This window comes from Dermacentor albipictus, chromosome 3, assembly GCF_038994185.2.
Source record: "Dermacentor albipictus isolate Rhodes 1998 colony chromosome 3, USDA_Dalb.pri_finalv2, whole genome shotgun sequence".
In the NCBI taxonomy this organism is placed as follows: Eukaryota; Metazoa; Arthropoda; class Arachnida; order Ixodida; family Ixodidae; genus Dermacentor; species Dermacentor albipictus.
The window spans coordinates 96,884,572-96,901,657 of record NC_091823.1 but is presented as its reverse complement, the minus strand read 5'-3'; the positions used below and the strand labels follow the sequence as shown (position 1 = coordinate 96,901,657).

At 45.6% G+C, this 17,086-nt stretch overlaps 1 protein-coding gene and 1 long non-coding RNA gene across 3 annotated transcripts in view; one reads left to right on the top strand and one right to left on the bottom strand.

Moving 5' to 3' along the window:
* LOC135901311 (uncharacterized) overlaps nucleotides 1-17,086 on the top strand; it is a 454,233-nt gene that overhangs the window by 397,387 nt on the left and 39,760 nt on the right. The gene's annotated exons all lie outside the window — the stretch shown is intronic.
* LOC135901349 (O-methyltransferase MdmC-like) overlaps nucleotides 1-17,086 on the bottom strand; it is a 43,052-nt gene that overhangs the window by 19,602 nt on the left and 6,364 nt on the right. Inside the window, exon 2 of the mRNA XM_070535809.1 lies at nucleotides 4,599-4,704. Within this exon, the coding sequence (XP_070391910.1) occupies nucleotides 4,599-4,704 (106 nt within the window). The remainder of the gene's footprint in view (nucleotides 1-4,598; nucleotides 4,705-17,086) is intronic.

Sequence of the window (17,086 nt, the reverse complement as noted above, 5' to 3'; positions counted from 1 at the left end):
GAAGGTGATTTCTAAAGGTGTCTGTGGCTCTATGCATAGTGATGGTATATTCCCTGGCGATGACAATTGTTGCGGTGGTTGAAGCGCATCGCGGCAGAGCGATACACGTTCTAAGCGCTTGAGCTTGCATGCTTTCAAGTACTCGGAGATTTGTCCTCCGGGTGCTTCACAGCAGCAGAATGTCGCAACGCAAGAAACGCATGAAGAGACCCTTGTACAGTTCAAGCGTAGAACACACTGAGGGTACCCATGCTTTTCCAGCAAACTCCTTGAAAAGATGACTGATCGAGAGGAACTTCTTCTTCAGGTAGAAGACAGGGGGGCTCCAGGAGTGGTCGCTCTCTAACATGATAATTAAAAATCGATGGGTTCATTTGTACAAGATAGGCCATTCACAGGCACCGGGTATCCAGTCATTGATTTTCGCGTAAAAATGAAAATCGATGAAAATCGAAGGTGAAGGAGCAGTTTGCTGTTGAGACGCCGAGGCCTTGTCTTAGACGATAAGCAGACGTCAACGTTGCAGCCTGTAGCGATCTTGTGCGAACCTGTGCGTGAGTTACTCCTGAAGCCCAGTTGCAAATGTCATCTGCCTAAATTGACACACTGATCGACTGTGGCAGAGAACCAGCCCAATCAGGGCTAGGTAGCGCTACGGAGAGGCTTTACATTATTTCTGTTGTTTAATTGAAGACACGAGGTCAATTACATTGTCGACTTACGAACAACCATGTGGAAAGCCTTTCATCGCGTCTAGATAGACATTGTAATGTTCAAGAAACTGGTCGAGGCGCGTGAGGATCAGCCTTGCCATCAACTCGCCAACACAGATGGCGAGAGCAATATGCCGATATGATATTAGTTGAAGGAGAGACTTTCCTTGGCTTTAGGATTGAGACAAGAAGGCTACGCTTCCTCTCAAATGAACAGCATCGCCGGTCCATGAAACGTTGAGATGACGCAGTAGGATCTGTCATGCTTCACGGTCAATTGTCGGGTCTGGGTGAAGAGTAATGCCTTCATATGGCTAGAGCAGCCTCCAGTGCTTCCCATCGAGAAAGGTTCATCCATTGCCGAATTTTGCATGAAGGGAACTTCGGACAACTTCAGATCCTTTAGTAGCACTCCGTCACCTGTAATTGTCTCACAAAAGAATTCTCCAACATCCACTTCTCCACAACCTGGGCGGGTAGCCAGTGCCTTAATGGGGTGGCGTTGGTGAGGAGTAGAGCGGGAGCCATGTATAGTTCGCTATACGCTAGAGGGTACTTTGCGGGAGTCCAATTACTTGCAGAATGATTTCCATCGTTCGTTGTCTAATTTGTCCATACGACGACGTATTTTCTTCTGCGTGCGCCTGGCCTCCCTCAGGTCTAGAATAGGCTATGTGTATCTGTATCATTTCTCGGGGCTCCGACGTACTGCATGAAACCTTTTGAATTCAATGTCAAAGTCCGTGTGAATAGCTAACCATGAGAATCAGTGCGTCGCAGCATGCACTGCGTCCGAAATCGTAAGCTATATACTACTTACAAGGCCGCCTTTTCTTTATGTGGTCATGGAGGTCATGAATAGCACCGGGAACCGATTTACATATACAAATTGAAGAAAATTGGCTATACGTGATACCAGGGTTCTCGCATTCCAGTGAAGAATTCAATCACTCTTGACTTCTTCTTGAAAGGGTCGCTTCTGCAGAAGTGGGCGAGCCATGTTTCTAATGCAAGCTTTCAAGCGCAGGAGCGAGTGCATACAGTTTTTGTAAAGCGCAGCGAACAGTCGGAGTTTGCGCATTTACCGAGAGTGTGCGAATCGCAGATATTAGCGGCTTCAGCAAAATATCCACCTGAACACTGTTTTCAAGCAATAACTTGTCGGTAGGAAGTGGTAGGTTCGACGAAGGTGATCTACGCTGCTCTAGGCAAATTGTTGTACAGAATTTTCGACATAAAATTAACAGTAATTTTGTTCAAACGCGACTTGAGCTGTTCAAAATGTGCTTGCCCAGGCGGTTTATGGGTTTGGCGGGCTCACTTCTCGTGATTAATTATAGCCATCAAACGCATATTTCACCAAACCTTTTCAATTAACTTTTTTTTGCCATCACGATTACGGTATAGTATTATATTCGAAACGTCAAGACAATCATATTTGAAGTGAACTTTGTTTGATTCTGCTGGACGGCTCCTGTTCCGAAATATTCATCGTCAAATGTGGCACTCAGTCAGCTAATTTCATTTTCAGTGTCCTCGATCTCGACACAGCGTCAAACCACGATGGAGCGTTAACGTGAGGTACAAGGAAAAAGTCAGTCATTGCTTGTTTTCATCAACCGATAGCGGTATAGCGCACCTCTTATCAGCTTCGCCCAGCTTGCAAACGATATGCCACCCTCGGTAAGCTACGTGACAATGGCGGCTTGACGTAGCGTGGATATCCATGTTCCTGAATGCGCAATTACCTGGATGAGTCTCAACATTGATTATGAACATATTTTTTCTTTCTCTTCATTTGTATACTTAGATACAAACGGAGGAGACAAAGCTACAAACTGCATAAACGCAGTTTATGCAGTTTTAGCTTTGTTACTCGTTGCAGCATAAACGCAACAACGAGTCACGCAATAAAGAAACAGGTATTACATAACAATAAAACAAGATTACGAGTAACAAAACATGGCTTAGAACGGCGGGGTATTGTTGCTTGAAATGCACAGTAGAAGACCTATGGCATATAGTTAAAAAAATAAAGAAAGCTTAGAAAAACTGTGAACCGAAGACGCAACCGAAACGCTCCAAGAGAATCAAATAAAGTTAAGTAGTATTTAAATACCACTGTCTTAAAATTTGAATTCCGATTGCGAGAAAATTAAATAAGGAGTCCTTAAAGCAAAACTTTTGCTTGCCTAGCATTCCGTTGTTTCGCCTGAGTCGGTCGGGCGGTCTGTTGGTGGCTGGTAGGGTTGTTGCCGAGTAGATTCGCAATCACTTCAACAAAAGAATTATTAAGTGCGTCTGGCAGCGCGAACGACTGACCCAGGCAAAACCATGGGATAGAAAGCTTCGCCTTAAAATTGGTTGATGTCACTCAATGTTAACAGGGCAGTATACTAATTTCTTTAAAGATGGTTGATGTCTGTAAACGTTAGCAAGACTATACTAATTTCCTGCCACCGTCGCCGAAACTTTTCAACCCTCGCCCACAGCATTAACGATTGTGTACAACACTCATTGACTCGTTCAAATATCTCGGCTTACGCAAGTCACGTGACATGGAGCGATCATATTGATCAAATTGATAATTCTGAAAACCGGGCCTTAGGCTACAACCGTCGCACCCTTTTTAATGCGTCCTCCTCTGTTAAGCTGTTAGCATCTAAATCTCTTGTCCGTCCAAAACTTGAGTATGCAAGTGCAGTAAATAATCCTTTACCATTTAGCCCGAATTAAACGCACGACTCAGTCCAGAACCGTACTACCAGATTCATCCTAGATCATTATTCACATAACTGCAACATCACGCCACTTGAATCGCAACTTCATCTACCCACCTTCGACGATCGTCGCAGGATATCTCCACCAAATCTTGATCACAATGTCTTTCATCCACTACAGCCTAACAACGATCTCATCGTATCCGTCCATCATGTGTCCTAGCGTTACTGTATAGGGTGAGCCAGAGTAGCGCCATGGTTGTGGGAGTGCGTGCTATTCCTCGCGTCATACACCTGGGGCGGTATTCTGTAAGATTCCACCTAGAGGTCATGTCTGTTTTGTCTGCTGCTGAAGTACTGATTGGCTGACGTGGCTGCTTCCTTTTGAGGCGTACCGCATCCCAGCCAATCAGCCCTTCCGCAGCAGACAAATGGACGTGTCCACTAGGTGAACATTTACAGAATACCTCCCCCCCACCGCCAACTGGATCGCATTCAGCTTCGTTACTTTACACACAAGGGATACTGAACGCGGCGGAGCTGTATTTTGGATACGCGCCTTCGCGTTTTTCAGCTCTCGCGAGCCGTGATCACATGCGGGCCTGACAAGAATTATGGCTAATCTACAAATGCTTAGCATTATTTTTGACAGCTCACTGACGTTGCCTGTGTATTTGTTCGACACACGCTGCATTTTCAGTAATCATGATATTATAAGGAACGCAAACGTAGGTACATAATCATGAGGTGAGCGATCTACCCTCCACGGTGGCTTAGCGGCTATGTTGTAGCGCTGCTAAGCACGAGGTCGTGGAATCAGATCCTGACAGCGGTGGCCGCATTTCGATGGGGGCGGAATGCAAAAACGTCCCTGTCCCGTGCATTGGGGGCACAAAAAGGATCCTCTGGTGGTCAAAATAGTCCGTCTGTTCAACTAGATATGTACTGTGTTCAATGGGGCTGGTTGGTTCCTCTTTAGAATAAAAACAGGACCAGCGCAACACAGGACGAGCGAGTAAACAGGACAGAGCGCTCTGTCCTGTTATCTCGCTCGTCCTGTGTTGCGCTGTTCCTATTTTTATTCTAGATCTGTATCTTCATTCACCTATATGCTCCACTATGTTGCGCCGAGAGAGTTATGAACGCGGAAAGCCGAAAAACTCACCTATTTCCAAATAATACCTGGCCCCCGTAGCCTTGAGTAGGATCTGGAAGAGTTGCAACTGAGACGTATCGCTCATCATGTCAGCAAGAGGCATCATCTGTGTCCTCTTTCATTCCAAGCATACATGCAAGAGAGAAGAACCAATCAATTAATAATTCGATCAATCAATCAGTCTTTATTTTGAGTGTCCGGCAACAATTGGAGGTCTGAATAGTGGCGAACACAAAGACAAATAAAAAATAAAGAACTTGGAGGAAAGCGATTGCATTGAAACATCTCCGACGGCACCTCGTGCTTCCCGGACAACTGTTGCTCATGTAACCGCAATGTTTACCGGAAAACGCTGCGGCGAAGACTATGCGCGAAGGCGAGCGTTCTGGTAGAAACGCGGCTTCTTGCGTGGACCGATCTTCAGGTAATACGCAGCCACACCAAAAACATTTTCAGGTTTGTGTTATTGTTTCGCACTTTTAATATTTAAGTCTGGGAAGATTTTGCTTAAAGGCATAAGCTGTCGGTGTTTTGCTTCATTACATTTGTGTGTGGGCTGCGGAAACAAATGAAAAATAAAGAACTTGGAGGAACGCGATAGCATTGAAAGATCCCTGAGTGCGCCTCATGCTTCCCGGCGACTGCTGCTTGTGTAGCCGTAATGTTTACCGGCAAACGCTGTGGCAAACACTATGCGCGAAGGCGAGCGTTCTGGTAGAAGCGCGGCCTCTTGCGTGGACCGGTCTTCAGGTAGCGCACAGCCGTGCCCCAAAAACTTTCAGGTTTGCGTTAGTGTTTCACACTTTTAAAATTTAAATCTGAGAAGATTTAACCTAAAACGCATACGCTGTCGATGTTTTGCATCATTACATTTGTTTGCGGGCTATCATTCCAAAAATTCAGAGGAATAACTTTGTCAAGAATGGAAACGAGGTATGAGTAACCTTAGTTAGTTAGTTAGTTAGTTAGTTAGTTAGTTAGTTAGTTAGTTAGTTAGTTAGTTAGTTAGTTAGTTAGTTAGTTAGTTAGTTAGTTAGTTAGTTAGTTAGTTAGTTAGTTAGTTAGTTAGTTAGTTGGTTGGTTGGTTGGTTAGTTGGTTGGTTAGTTAGTTAGTTAGTTAGTTAGTCAGTTAGTTAAAGCTGGTTTGTTGGCGCCAGACACAGAATCTTCTAAATTCAATGGCAAAAATAGTAAAACCTGCATTATCTATAGCCTTTTAAGACTTTAATGGCAAAATGGCAGGGGAATATAACCCGCATATACCGTCTGTCATATAGCAAGGCATGGCATAACATTTAACTAAATATGTACAGATATTTTCTACGACATGGGGCCCTTAATGGTTAAAATGTAAAACTATGACCAAAAGTTATAAGGTAAAAAAATAGATCGAAAAAGTAACAAAGAACACAACAAATAAGTTGATAATAAGCAACAACCCAGCAATAACGCAACACTGAGAGAAAGAGTACACTCATACACAATAGATGACACGGTGAATAACGGAGCTTGAACACCAGTCGATATCCAGAACTGCCCATTTGATGAACTTACATTTAATTTTTCATTTCATTCTTATTCAACACACTTATTCAATACAAAATAAAAGAAAGTTCAGATATCCCACATCAGAGTGCAAGAAGAACTAGGACAGGAATAAAGGCTGTTCAATCAGCAGCTTGACTGAATTCCTATCCCGTAGTTCTGGCGCAAGTATAACAAACAACTCAGATTACTGTGCAGGCAAAATAAAATAAGCGGAAGAGAGAAAAACAACAAAAAGGACTTTAAGTAGCGTACTCATAACCAAACACATTAATTAAAATGCGCACAGTGTTCGCATATCTAGGCACACACATCGCAGCACCTGCATCGAAAGCATGCCACAAAACGCACATTTGCATAAAAGAAAAGCAACTTACTTTCCTGAGCATCTATAGATTTAAAAACGCTACAAACGAAAAGAACGCCACAAGACCAGCCGAAATCTCGAAGACCGGTTACCAGATAGCAAAACAGCCCTCCGCCAAGTGCTCCATTATCCAGCAGCTTCCGCACTGAAAATATTCCCAAGCAGTAGGACAGAACCACTGACATTGAAAAAAAAATATATAGAGAGACAGAGAGAGAGATTTGTTGTTGAGCGCTGTCGAGTTAAGGATCCCATGTCACAATATTGAGGGCGCCCCCCCCCCCCTTTCCCTCTCCCCGAAAGAAAATATTAGAGTGAAGGATCTTCACGCTATTTCACAGTTTCAAGCAGATAATATATACACTTCCTTTTTGGTAACATGCTAACGTCAATGTCCTTACTGTGTAGAAAATTGAGAAAGCCAGGCAAATGACATTACAGCCTTCTGACACCATAGTCCGTGCGAGAAAATGGTGGCGTAGCTGCCGCACATTGCACAGTGTTTCAAAAGGCTCATTTTGCGTCACTCAACATAAGGAACATCTGAATGTTATTTTTGAATCTGTGCTAGTACTTCAATATAGCGTTCAACTCGTAACTTATTTGTAGTGGAAGCACATTAAATGTCTTCAATAGCTCCCTTGTGTCAGCGTCATATGGTGCATTCGCGATATGATGAATTACATTTTTTTTTGGAACGCGAGAAGCTTTTAAATATTCTGTTGTGATGCTTCTCCCCAAACAACGTTACAGCAATTATTGTGGGTATATTAAGAAAAGTTATGGAATAGCAGTTTTATTTTGAGCGGGACCTAGTGTCAGGATCCAGAAAGCGCACGACACGCTTCAGCAATGCTTTGCGTGACTTCAGCTACATGCGTATCCGAAGTCAAGCATACGAAAATAACCCTCAGTGCTCGAATGTTTTTCTCAAAATTAACCTTATTATCCTCGAATGCACCTGTGCAGAAGGAAAACGTTTCAATGGGAAGGCAGGAAAGGAGTGGAGCAAAAAATAAGGCTCAAGAGAAGACACGAACTCGGAACAGAATAACGACAACGCGTTATGAGACGTATCAATATGGAGAAAGTGACTGTTGCATAGACTTTGCATCCTGCGCAGTGCCCAGTGTCTGCTGAAAGAGGCATGAACTTCTTTTTTCTGGAAGTCTTCTGAGGATTCCGTAGTGATCGAAATAGAATGATTAGATAAATGTGCCTGCAATAAATCCACGAATGACTCAATGCCAAAAGAGGACGTCGGCGCGACTACGTCTACAGTTAAGTGGCGGAAGTGTAAGATGATTATTCAGACTTGAAAAGTTGTGTGCGCGTGAAATAAGAAAACGATGCTTTTTGTATACTCAGGGTCCTTTTTTTTTCTTTTCTGCACAGGCTTAGTTAAAACACAATTCGAATTGCTTGCGCCCTTCTACACCACTGAGTCGTATTCAAGTAATGAAATACACATGGATGTGAACAAATGGAAGGAGGAAAGTGAGGCAAGAAAACCTCTCGTAAGTCTGCACAGGCCTTGCGGTTTTACTCGCTTAAAGCAGGCGAAGAAACTTAACGCACAATGAAGAAGCGCATCGACGTTGCTTGCTTCAACATCCCTCGTCGACACTGTGTGACCAAGCAGAATAAAGAAACACCATTTTATGGGTTTTACGCTAGTTCCACTTAATTGTGGCTCTAGATGAACTTCAAGTAAGCCCACTCAATTAGGCACTATTCAAAGAATGAGAATAGGTCGGAGGACTGATGAATGCGGCAGTCCTCAATAATGTGAATCTCCCTAAATATTTTGATGTCGTCAGCGTTTACAAGAAATGAAGACTTTCGGATTGCTGAGAAAACGTCACTGATGACTATTAAGAAGAGGAACGAACCTTACTCTGAACATTTGGACATACCACTAGAAACCGTATATAAAAAAAGATTTATCATTGACTCCAAAAAAGCAGGATGTATCGAAGAAATAGCTGCACAATAGAGCTACAGTTGCAACAGTTGCAGATTCAACACCGTAGTGCGCAGTCTATTCGAGGAGTAGAGGATGATTGACCCCGTCAAAGGATTTGCTGAGATCGCGCTACACATCGTCAACTTATCCCCATTGCGTGACGGACGTGTAAACCTGTGTAATAAAGCTGATAAGGCATCTGGTGGCTGAGAGGCCAGAAATAAATGTATGCTAATTAGGAAAAAGAACATTTTGCCCGCTGAACAACAATACACTGTGCATAGCAAACTTGAAAAACTTGAACACTGCAAAGAAAAGAGGAATCGGCCGATAGTTCGCGATATTCGCTTGGGGGCCAAACTCACGAAAAACCCGAGCGGTCTTCCAAGCATGCGGGAAAGCGTAAATATTCAAAAAATTATAAAGTGCTGATGTCAGCATAGGTAGAAGCATGCAGCCATAGGCTTTGATAATGGCGGCTGAGTTGGCATCTACGCCGTGGGAGAACATTGGCCTTAGATGCCTGAGGCATTCGCTGATGATATTGTGAAAAAGTACCGAGCTGGAAGTTGCAGCAGAATACCGCGTCTCGTAGATAGTGCTGTCAGCTGACCGTCAATATAGAGAGGAAAAACGAACAGCGAAAGAATCAGCTACTGTTTGCACTTTTCCACCACAGGGATAAACACTCGGACATGGTCCCAACATTTACTAGAGCGCGTACTATATTGTCTCTAAACGTCCGTCGGCCGATTAGAGCCACTGCTCTCCAATGGCTCAATGTCAGACGTGGGATCTCGCTGAAACAAGCGATTTCAGAGGGACTGCAGGAGCCGAAATTCCCCTACAATATTATTAAGGTTCAAACCATATTTTGCCTGTCTGTAGGCACGCTCTTTACGCTTTAGAGCGGTCCTAATTTCCGCAGAACACGAATGAGGAAATAGGAGCGTTCCCACTCGTCGGACCACATGAATGGAACGCCTTTCGGAGATAAGGCTGTGAGGCACTTCGTTTGAGCGTAGTCCTTGATAAACGCTCGGAAGCGCCCCGGCGAGGCCAACAAGACACGACGAAAATTAACGTCATGAAGGTTTGCTAGGGAGGCGATCGGCTTCGCACTTTCTTCCTTGGTATATTTGGGCAACCCGTCAAAACTTCTGCCTAGACGTGCCATAGTCTGGCAACAGAATTTGCGCTTTCTCGCGTTGACAGTGGGCCATGCATTACCGTCTGCATGCAGCGCTGCTAAAAGGTGAGGAAGGTGGTCGTTTCTCTTGCTTGAACAAACCGAGATGTAATCAACGTATAGACAGCGGAATTTTGCGGTAATATATTTGATAAATTATAAATTATTCTTTGAAACCATGCACCCGAGTTTTTTTTTTTTTTCTCGTCCGAATGGCAGGCTGTTTTGCACGCACACATTAAAAGGCATACATCAGCTCGACCAGCTGCTCGCAACTAAAAGAGCGAAGGCTCGAAGATGAAGATTGCGATGCGCGCTGTCTGTGGATGGGAGCGAAGTTCACCACGAGAAAGACTGGTGTTGCAATCTGCGTGACGTGCATTGAGCGATAACGTGGGCACAGCTGCCGCCTCGGCTCCTTCGAAACTAGGAGAACGGGCTTACGGCGAATGATTTAGCAATGCCAGGGAAGCCTCAGTGGCGCTATGGTTCCGAACTCATCAACGATAACTAAACAGAGAAAAATACAGAAAAAAAAGAATTAATCATTGCGAAGGGCTATGGCAGGTCTCTGTGGGCGACGAAAACTCTAGGTGCACAGCGAAAGTATTTTCGGGCAGCTCCGAAGGCGTTCGAACTACGATATATGTAAAATTGCAATGTCCAGGTAAATTTTATATCACAACGTTCACTAATTAAATTTTTTCGTTGTTCACTTTGTTAGATGCTCATACTTTTATGTTGAACAGTTCTGGCGTCATGGTTGTTTAGCGACACTCCTAAAGCTAACTCCAACAGTGGAATTTGCGTCTGCAAAATGTAGTGCGAAATATATTCACCTTAATTCCTGTTAACAGTTTCACAAAAGTTTGGAACGATAACTGCAACGCCAATTCATGATTTAGCCCATTTTGGGGACGGATATTTCAAAAGTGAGGCTGGTCTCAGAAGAAGTATTTTAATGATTGGAAAATGTAGAGAGGTCGGCCGGATAATTGAGCATCTGGCCTGCTACTCTACGTAAGGGAAGGGGAAGAGGGGAAGAAAAAGGGTCAGAATGGGGGCTGGTAATGGGAGGAACGAGGTGAAGGACATATTACACAACTGCTATTACAGGCGTGAGTCCAGGCCCGTGTCACCTAGGAAAGGTGAAAGTGCACGCATTGTCTCTGTCATCTGCCAACTCTGTGGCCATGCGCCTAGCAATAGGTCCTCCGACAGTGGTCCATTGTTTAAATTTCTCAATGTATCTGCCATTGTCAGTCTTTCGCGCGCATACTCAGGGCACACCACGAGCACATGTTCTATAGTCTCTACAGCGCCACACACGGAACAGTCCGGGGAGTCTGTCCGTCCAATAATGTGTAAGTATTTGCGCGTGAAGGTGACGCCTAATCGCAGTCTGTATATCAGGCACGTATGAGGGCGTGAAATTCCACGCAGAATAGGAAATTTCATATCGGGATCCAGCCTTTTAAGGCGGACGTGATGAGCGTTTGGCTGGGCCCAGTATCTTCTCGTCGCACTCCTCATTAATTCCGACAGGAGGCATGTGATGTCCGGTCTGGAGAATGGCACTACAGTTCGCAGGCCATTGCTGAGGGCGCGCCTTGCTGCAGCATCGGCCATCTCAATATCGTTGAGCCCACAGTGTCCCGGGATCCATTGGAACACTATGCGGTGGTGTTTTTCTTGAACGCATGAAGGTAGCTCGGTGATCTGCAGTGCCAGAACCTGATATACGGTGTGGCGCAGGAAGCATCCCAAAATTTGCAGCGCGGGTTTTGAGTCCGTGAAAATGCACCACTCTTGAGGTCTTTCCCCACAGATGTGGCGAATCGCTTCCCGAATAGCCAAAAGCTCTGCAGCGGTTGATGTAGAATTATGGTCTAATATGAAGCCTCGAGGGATCTGTTGGGCTGGTATCCCCACAGCTGCTGTCGATGCCTTTGGTGACGCGGAGCCGTCTGTGTAAACATGAACATATGTCTGGTATTCTGACCAGATGTACGCGAAAGAAAGTTGTTGTAGTCCACTGACGCCAACCAATGATTTCTTTAGTATGCCGGGGACATGTACGCATACGGAAGGTTGAACCATCACCCATCGTGTTTTGAGGAGTCTTTCCAGTCTTCAAGAGAGCAACCAGGCGGCTGATCTTCCACTGCTGCGGAACAATACCGGAGACCCATGTGTCCTTGTAATAATTGAGCAGCGCAGTGCGACCAGCCCTGCCAAGGTGAGACAGAAACGAGTACGAGATCCCGTCAGGGCCAGGAGCAGATGAATGCCGACACGACGCAAGAGCAGCCTCTAATTCGCACATCGTAAAGAGCAAGTCGTAGTGGTCACTTGAGGAAGGTGGAGCAAAAACTTCGGATTGAATTGAGGCTGGTTGAGTTGTGCCCACAATCATTTTGCAGAAGTCGTCCGCTACCTCTACATCATTGCGGCGTTGGTAAAGGACCAGAGCACTGAAAGGGTACCTTTCTTGTGGGGGAAAACGTAGGCTCCTGACTACATGCCAAATACGTGACAACGGCTTGCGAGGATCCAGTGATGAGCAGAACTTTCTCCAGCGCTTCCTTCCTAATTTCTGGAGATGGCGCTTTATTTGTCGTTGAGCTCGGCGACAAAGGGCGAGATCGTACGTGGATTTCGTCCTTCTATATTTCCTTTCAGCGCGCCGTCGGACTGCGCGCAACCTCTCGAACTCCACGTCGATAGGAGACCCCGGTGCAGGTGCACATATGTTCCGCCTGGCCTCACCGAGGGCGGACGTGATCAAGTCTTCTATTTGGGTTGGTGACTCGAGATTTGCACAGGAATTCTCCACGAATGTCTTAAAAGTGGGCCAGTCAGAGCACCGCACATGAGGCGAAGTGGTAGGTGTGAACCACTTTACGCAGATATACGTTGGTATGTGATCACTGCCATGTGTTTCCACATCACTGAACCAGCTAATAGAAGACTGTAGTCGTGAGGAAACAAACGTCAGGTCCAAGCAGCTACTATAGGACGTGCCACGCAGAAACGTAGGAGAGGCATCGTAAATATTGACGAAATCCTGTGAGTGCATAAAGTCGGACAAGGCTTTGCCTCGGTTATTCATTACTGTACTTCCCCATTGGGGGTGATGAGCATTGAAGTCGCCCACAATAATATGGGGACCTGTGCAACTCTGGATTGCTGAGGAAAGGTACGAGAAATCAATGTGATCTCTGGGTGGAATGTGGCCGCCGAGTATCGAGAAGACCAGTCCTTTAAGCGTTAACGTCGAGCAAATGTAGTGGTTTGTGTTATGGGACTGGAGGGCATGGCGGTAGTGTGGAATATCTCGGCGTGTGCACACTAATACCTTGCTGGTTTCATCAGCTTCTCGAGACCACAGCAATACATATCCAAAAAGGCGGAAAGCAGAAGGCATATTGGGCTCACATATAACAATCACGGGGAAGCGGTATTTCTGGACGCGCTGTCGGAAGTCACTTAGGCGACCACGCAGGCCTCGGGCATTCCACTGCATCACTACACTGCGACTTATGTGCATCGACACAGAGGAGGGGTTGTGTGGTAGCGCCATAATGAATTACTGCAGTGCCGCCAAGAGCGGCTCAATTGCATCCAAAAACTGAACAACAACCCTTGCTGTTGGCGTATTGAGGCCTGAAAGCAGCGTACGCATGGAGTGTAAAAGTTGTTTCAGAAGAACGTTCACCTGCTGACCTTCCGGCTTGTCCTTATGGTCCGCTGGAACGGTACGGCATGATGGACGCGTTGCTTCGACGACTATGGATGACAGAGCAGGCCATTCCACATCAGAGGAAGTGAATAATGTACCCGCATCTTTCTGAACCACCGTGGTAATATGGGGCGCTGCAACAGGCGGCGTCGTATCATTCTGTGGCTCAAGACGTTGAGGCAACGCAGCTGAGAGTTGCTGTAACGGCGGCTGATACAGACTAGTGACGTGTGATTCTGGGCGTCGGTGTCGGGAACGACGTTTGCGGCGACGAACAGACGCGGCCGCTTCTTGGTGACTTGAGTTGTCTTTTACCATCTTCTTCAGGATAAGCCTCTCGTTCTTCATCCTAGGACAGTCTTTAGCAGTCGCCTCATGAGCGCCGAAGCAGTTGGTGCACTTGACTGTCTCCGTCTTGCAAGTATCATGCTGGTGTGATCCACCGCATCGACGGCAGGATATTTCGTTTCTGCAAACAGCCCTCAATGGCCAATCCTGTTACATTAGGGGCATTGAACAGGCTTGGGAACATACAGATGGACAGGATGCCGCACATAGCCCTCCTTGACGTGGGATGGGATAGGGTCGGCTTCTAAAACTACTTTAACACACTGTGATAGGCCGACACGATGAATTTCGACTATCCTGGCCGTAGAATTGATGAGTGTCCAGATGAGTGTCCAATAACTCCTGCGGAAGTACGTTTTCCGTGAGAGAGATAGGGGCGGACCGGCATACCGCCTAACAATCCAATTTCTTTCAGTTTGTCCATGGACGCCCGAGATTTCACATCTACCGTAAGGACATTCCTCCAAGCGTTGATTCTAACCGCTTGGACGTGTCCCGGAATCAACTGGTCGAAGAATTGGGACAGCCGCTATCTGTTGATGGTATTCAAATTAGCCGTGTCCGTTGTGGCTACGAAAGCCGCAGAGAACCCGTCAGGTGCGTCAATATTCTCTGTAGGCAACTTCCTCGCTGCTGATGTCCGGCGTAACGCGCCAAGTTTGTCAACGGTCTTTGTAGTCGACACACTGGCTGTTGATGTCCAGCGCAACTTCCTTTTAAGGCGGCGCGATTCAACAGGCGTGAAGCTGCTACTGTCGCAATCCATCTCAGTCACCGTGGAGTCATCTGGCGAATCTGGAAGCTCCACGTCGGTGACGGTCGTAGCACAGAAGGCACCAACCGGACGAGCAGCAGCTGGGTCAACTGCGTCGACGGGAAGCTGCACGGGACGTGTGCCCGCCATCCCGAAGTATGACGCGATCCCTGTGTACACACAATAATAATAAGCTACAGAAAAGTGGAACAGCCGAAAACACAGACGTTCTCTACCGTCACTTCTACTTTTTCACTGGTCTCAGGATACGGCATCAATGTATTTGATTGCTTCTTTCACGCGAGAAAAAAACAAGGTCCGTGGATTCTATTGCTACGACAGTACCTTGCGGCCGTGAATTATATTTTAAGAATATCGGGCCCGTTTATAGTGTTCTGTGTTTGCAGTTTGCCCCGGACTAGTTCTGTTGCGCTTACCAGCTTTCTCTATTTCGAAGGCACTTACAAAACTGTCCGCCACGTTCAACATAACCAAAGAGATGAGGTCCGGATAGTTCAGCGCCACTTCCTTGGCGCACGTGACCGTTCTGCTTTACGCTTCTTTAATATGGGAGCATTCCCAAATGTTATCAATTGTGATGAATTCATTCCACGACGTGTTCATTTTGAGAAATCTTATGTCGGGTCGCGATAGAAGAAAGTTAATATTGACACCAGACATAGTGATGCTGTTCACAAGGACAACCTGGCTTCTAAAAATAACAACTGCAGTGGTTCTATTCGGGAACCTTCTGCAAATTCTGTCATAGTAGCAAACTCCGATTGGTTTCGCAAACAAACAGCATGCTTGGGCCTACGGTGAACATGGTCTGTTGTTATCGAAGCCTATACCAATGGCGAATGACAATGCGGGTCATTGTTCAAGCCATGTGTGCTTGAGCGTTGCCATTTTAGCAATTCTCTCACTAGATTTCACGCCTTCCTCGTCTGTCTCCCAACAAATGCTCCTATTCAGCAACCGGCGACAATGTTTAGCAACGTCACACAACCACCGGCAGTATTTTAGTGACGCTGAAGTAATCCTGACCTTTAAATACGTTGAATTGGATAACATTCGCAAGAGTTGAAGTAAATAAATTTACCAGGATATATTGCACTAAAATTTATCGTAGAAAGCATAAAATTTGTGGTAGCGCATATGCTAGGATAGCGCATATATTGAAGCGGCTGAGCTCGTTCACGCGAAGCTCACGGCATTTGGACAAAAGAAATAGACAATCACTTAAGTATCCCTGCGTCATTTTAATGCGAAAGCATTGTGACTTCTCTAAATTATCACCATTCTTACTTACTCATCTTACTTTTTCCTGTCGGAGACGCGCTTCTGTGGTGTCGAATCGTGTGCATGTCAAACGGCACTTTTCACTTTTTCGTAGCCCGGCATTTTATCTACTTATTTTGCTGCTTTGTGGCGGAGATATTGAGTGTAACCCAGGTCCGTCAACTGCTGAACAAATCCAAGAACTGTTAAAGGGTCAAGGTGCAATACTTTCCAAGTTATCGCAGCTCACCGCAGACGTTACTGACGTTAAAGCTCGCCTTCTTTCGTTGGAAACTAAGCTAGCAAAGATCGACACAATTGAAAAAACCTTGGCTAACGTTGAAGATCAGCAGCGACAAGATCATGATGCTTTGGCAGGCATGATTAAAAAATTGGACGACTTGGAAAATCGTGGGAGGCGCAATAATTTGCTTTTTTATGGCTTGGCAGATTCTAATGCCAATGAGACGGCAGCCCAGTCTGAGGAACTCGTAATAAGTCTGTGCACTGCGAAGCTTGAATTGCCTTCGTTAGCTATTGAACGTGCGCATAGGCTGGGTAAATTCTGCGCAGGGAAAAATCGGCCCGTCATTGTTTGTTTCAATTCTTTTAAAGACCGCCAAGCCGTGCTTGCAAAAGCATTCAAGCTCAAGGGATCGAGCGTTTCTATATCTGAAGACTTTTCCCGTACTGTCCGTGATAAGCGAAAAAAATTATGGGCGTATGCCAAACAAAACAGCGAAGAAGGCTTGAAACCAGTTCTGAAGTTTGATACGCTTCACTTGCGGAGCAGGCGCTTTCAATGGGACGGTAAAGCCGGCGTTGCACGGGAGCAATGACAAATTACTGTTAATGCTGCGATGTGCCCCGTCAGCGTTCTGTTAGTCAACTGCCGCAGTGTCAAAAATAAAATTGAAGATTTTCACTTTTTTCTTCGTACTATCCAACCGACCATTGTTCTGGGAACAGAATCTTGGCTTGATCCAACTGTCGCAAGCACTGAAGTATTTCCGGATACGTACGAGTGTTTTCGTCGTGACCGCTGTACGCGTGGTGGAGGGGTGTTTATTCTTGTCCACAATAGTATCCCAAGCGTGCAAATGGAATTTCCGGATAATGAAACTGAATCGATTTTTTGTAAAGTAAGGCTACTCAATGGGAAAGCAATTGTTCTTGGGTCATTTTATAGGCCTCCTGGTCCTTCTGTAGAACCACTAGTTCATTTAGGCAATTTTCTTGAAACTATTAAGAATGAATGCCTTGTTCTAGGGGGGGACTTTAACCTTCCGGATATTGACTGGTCAG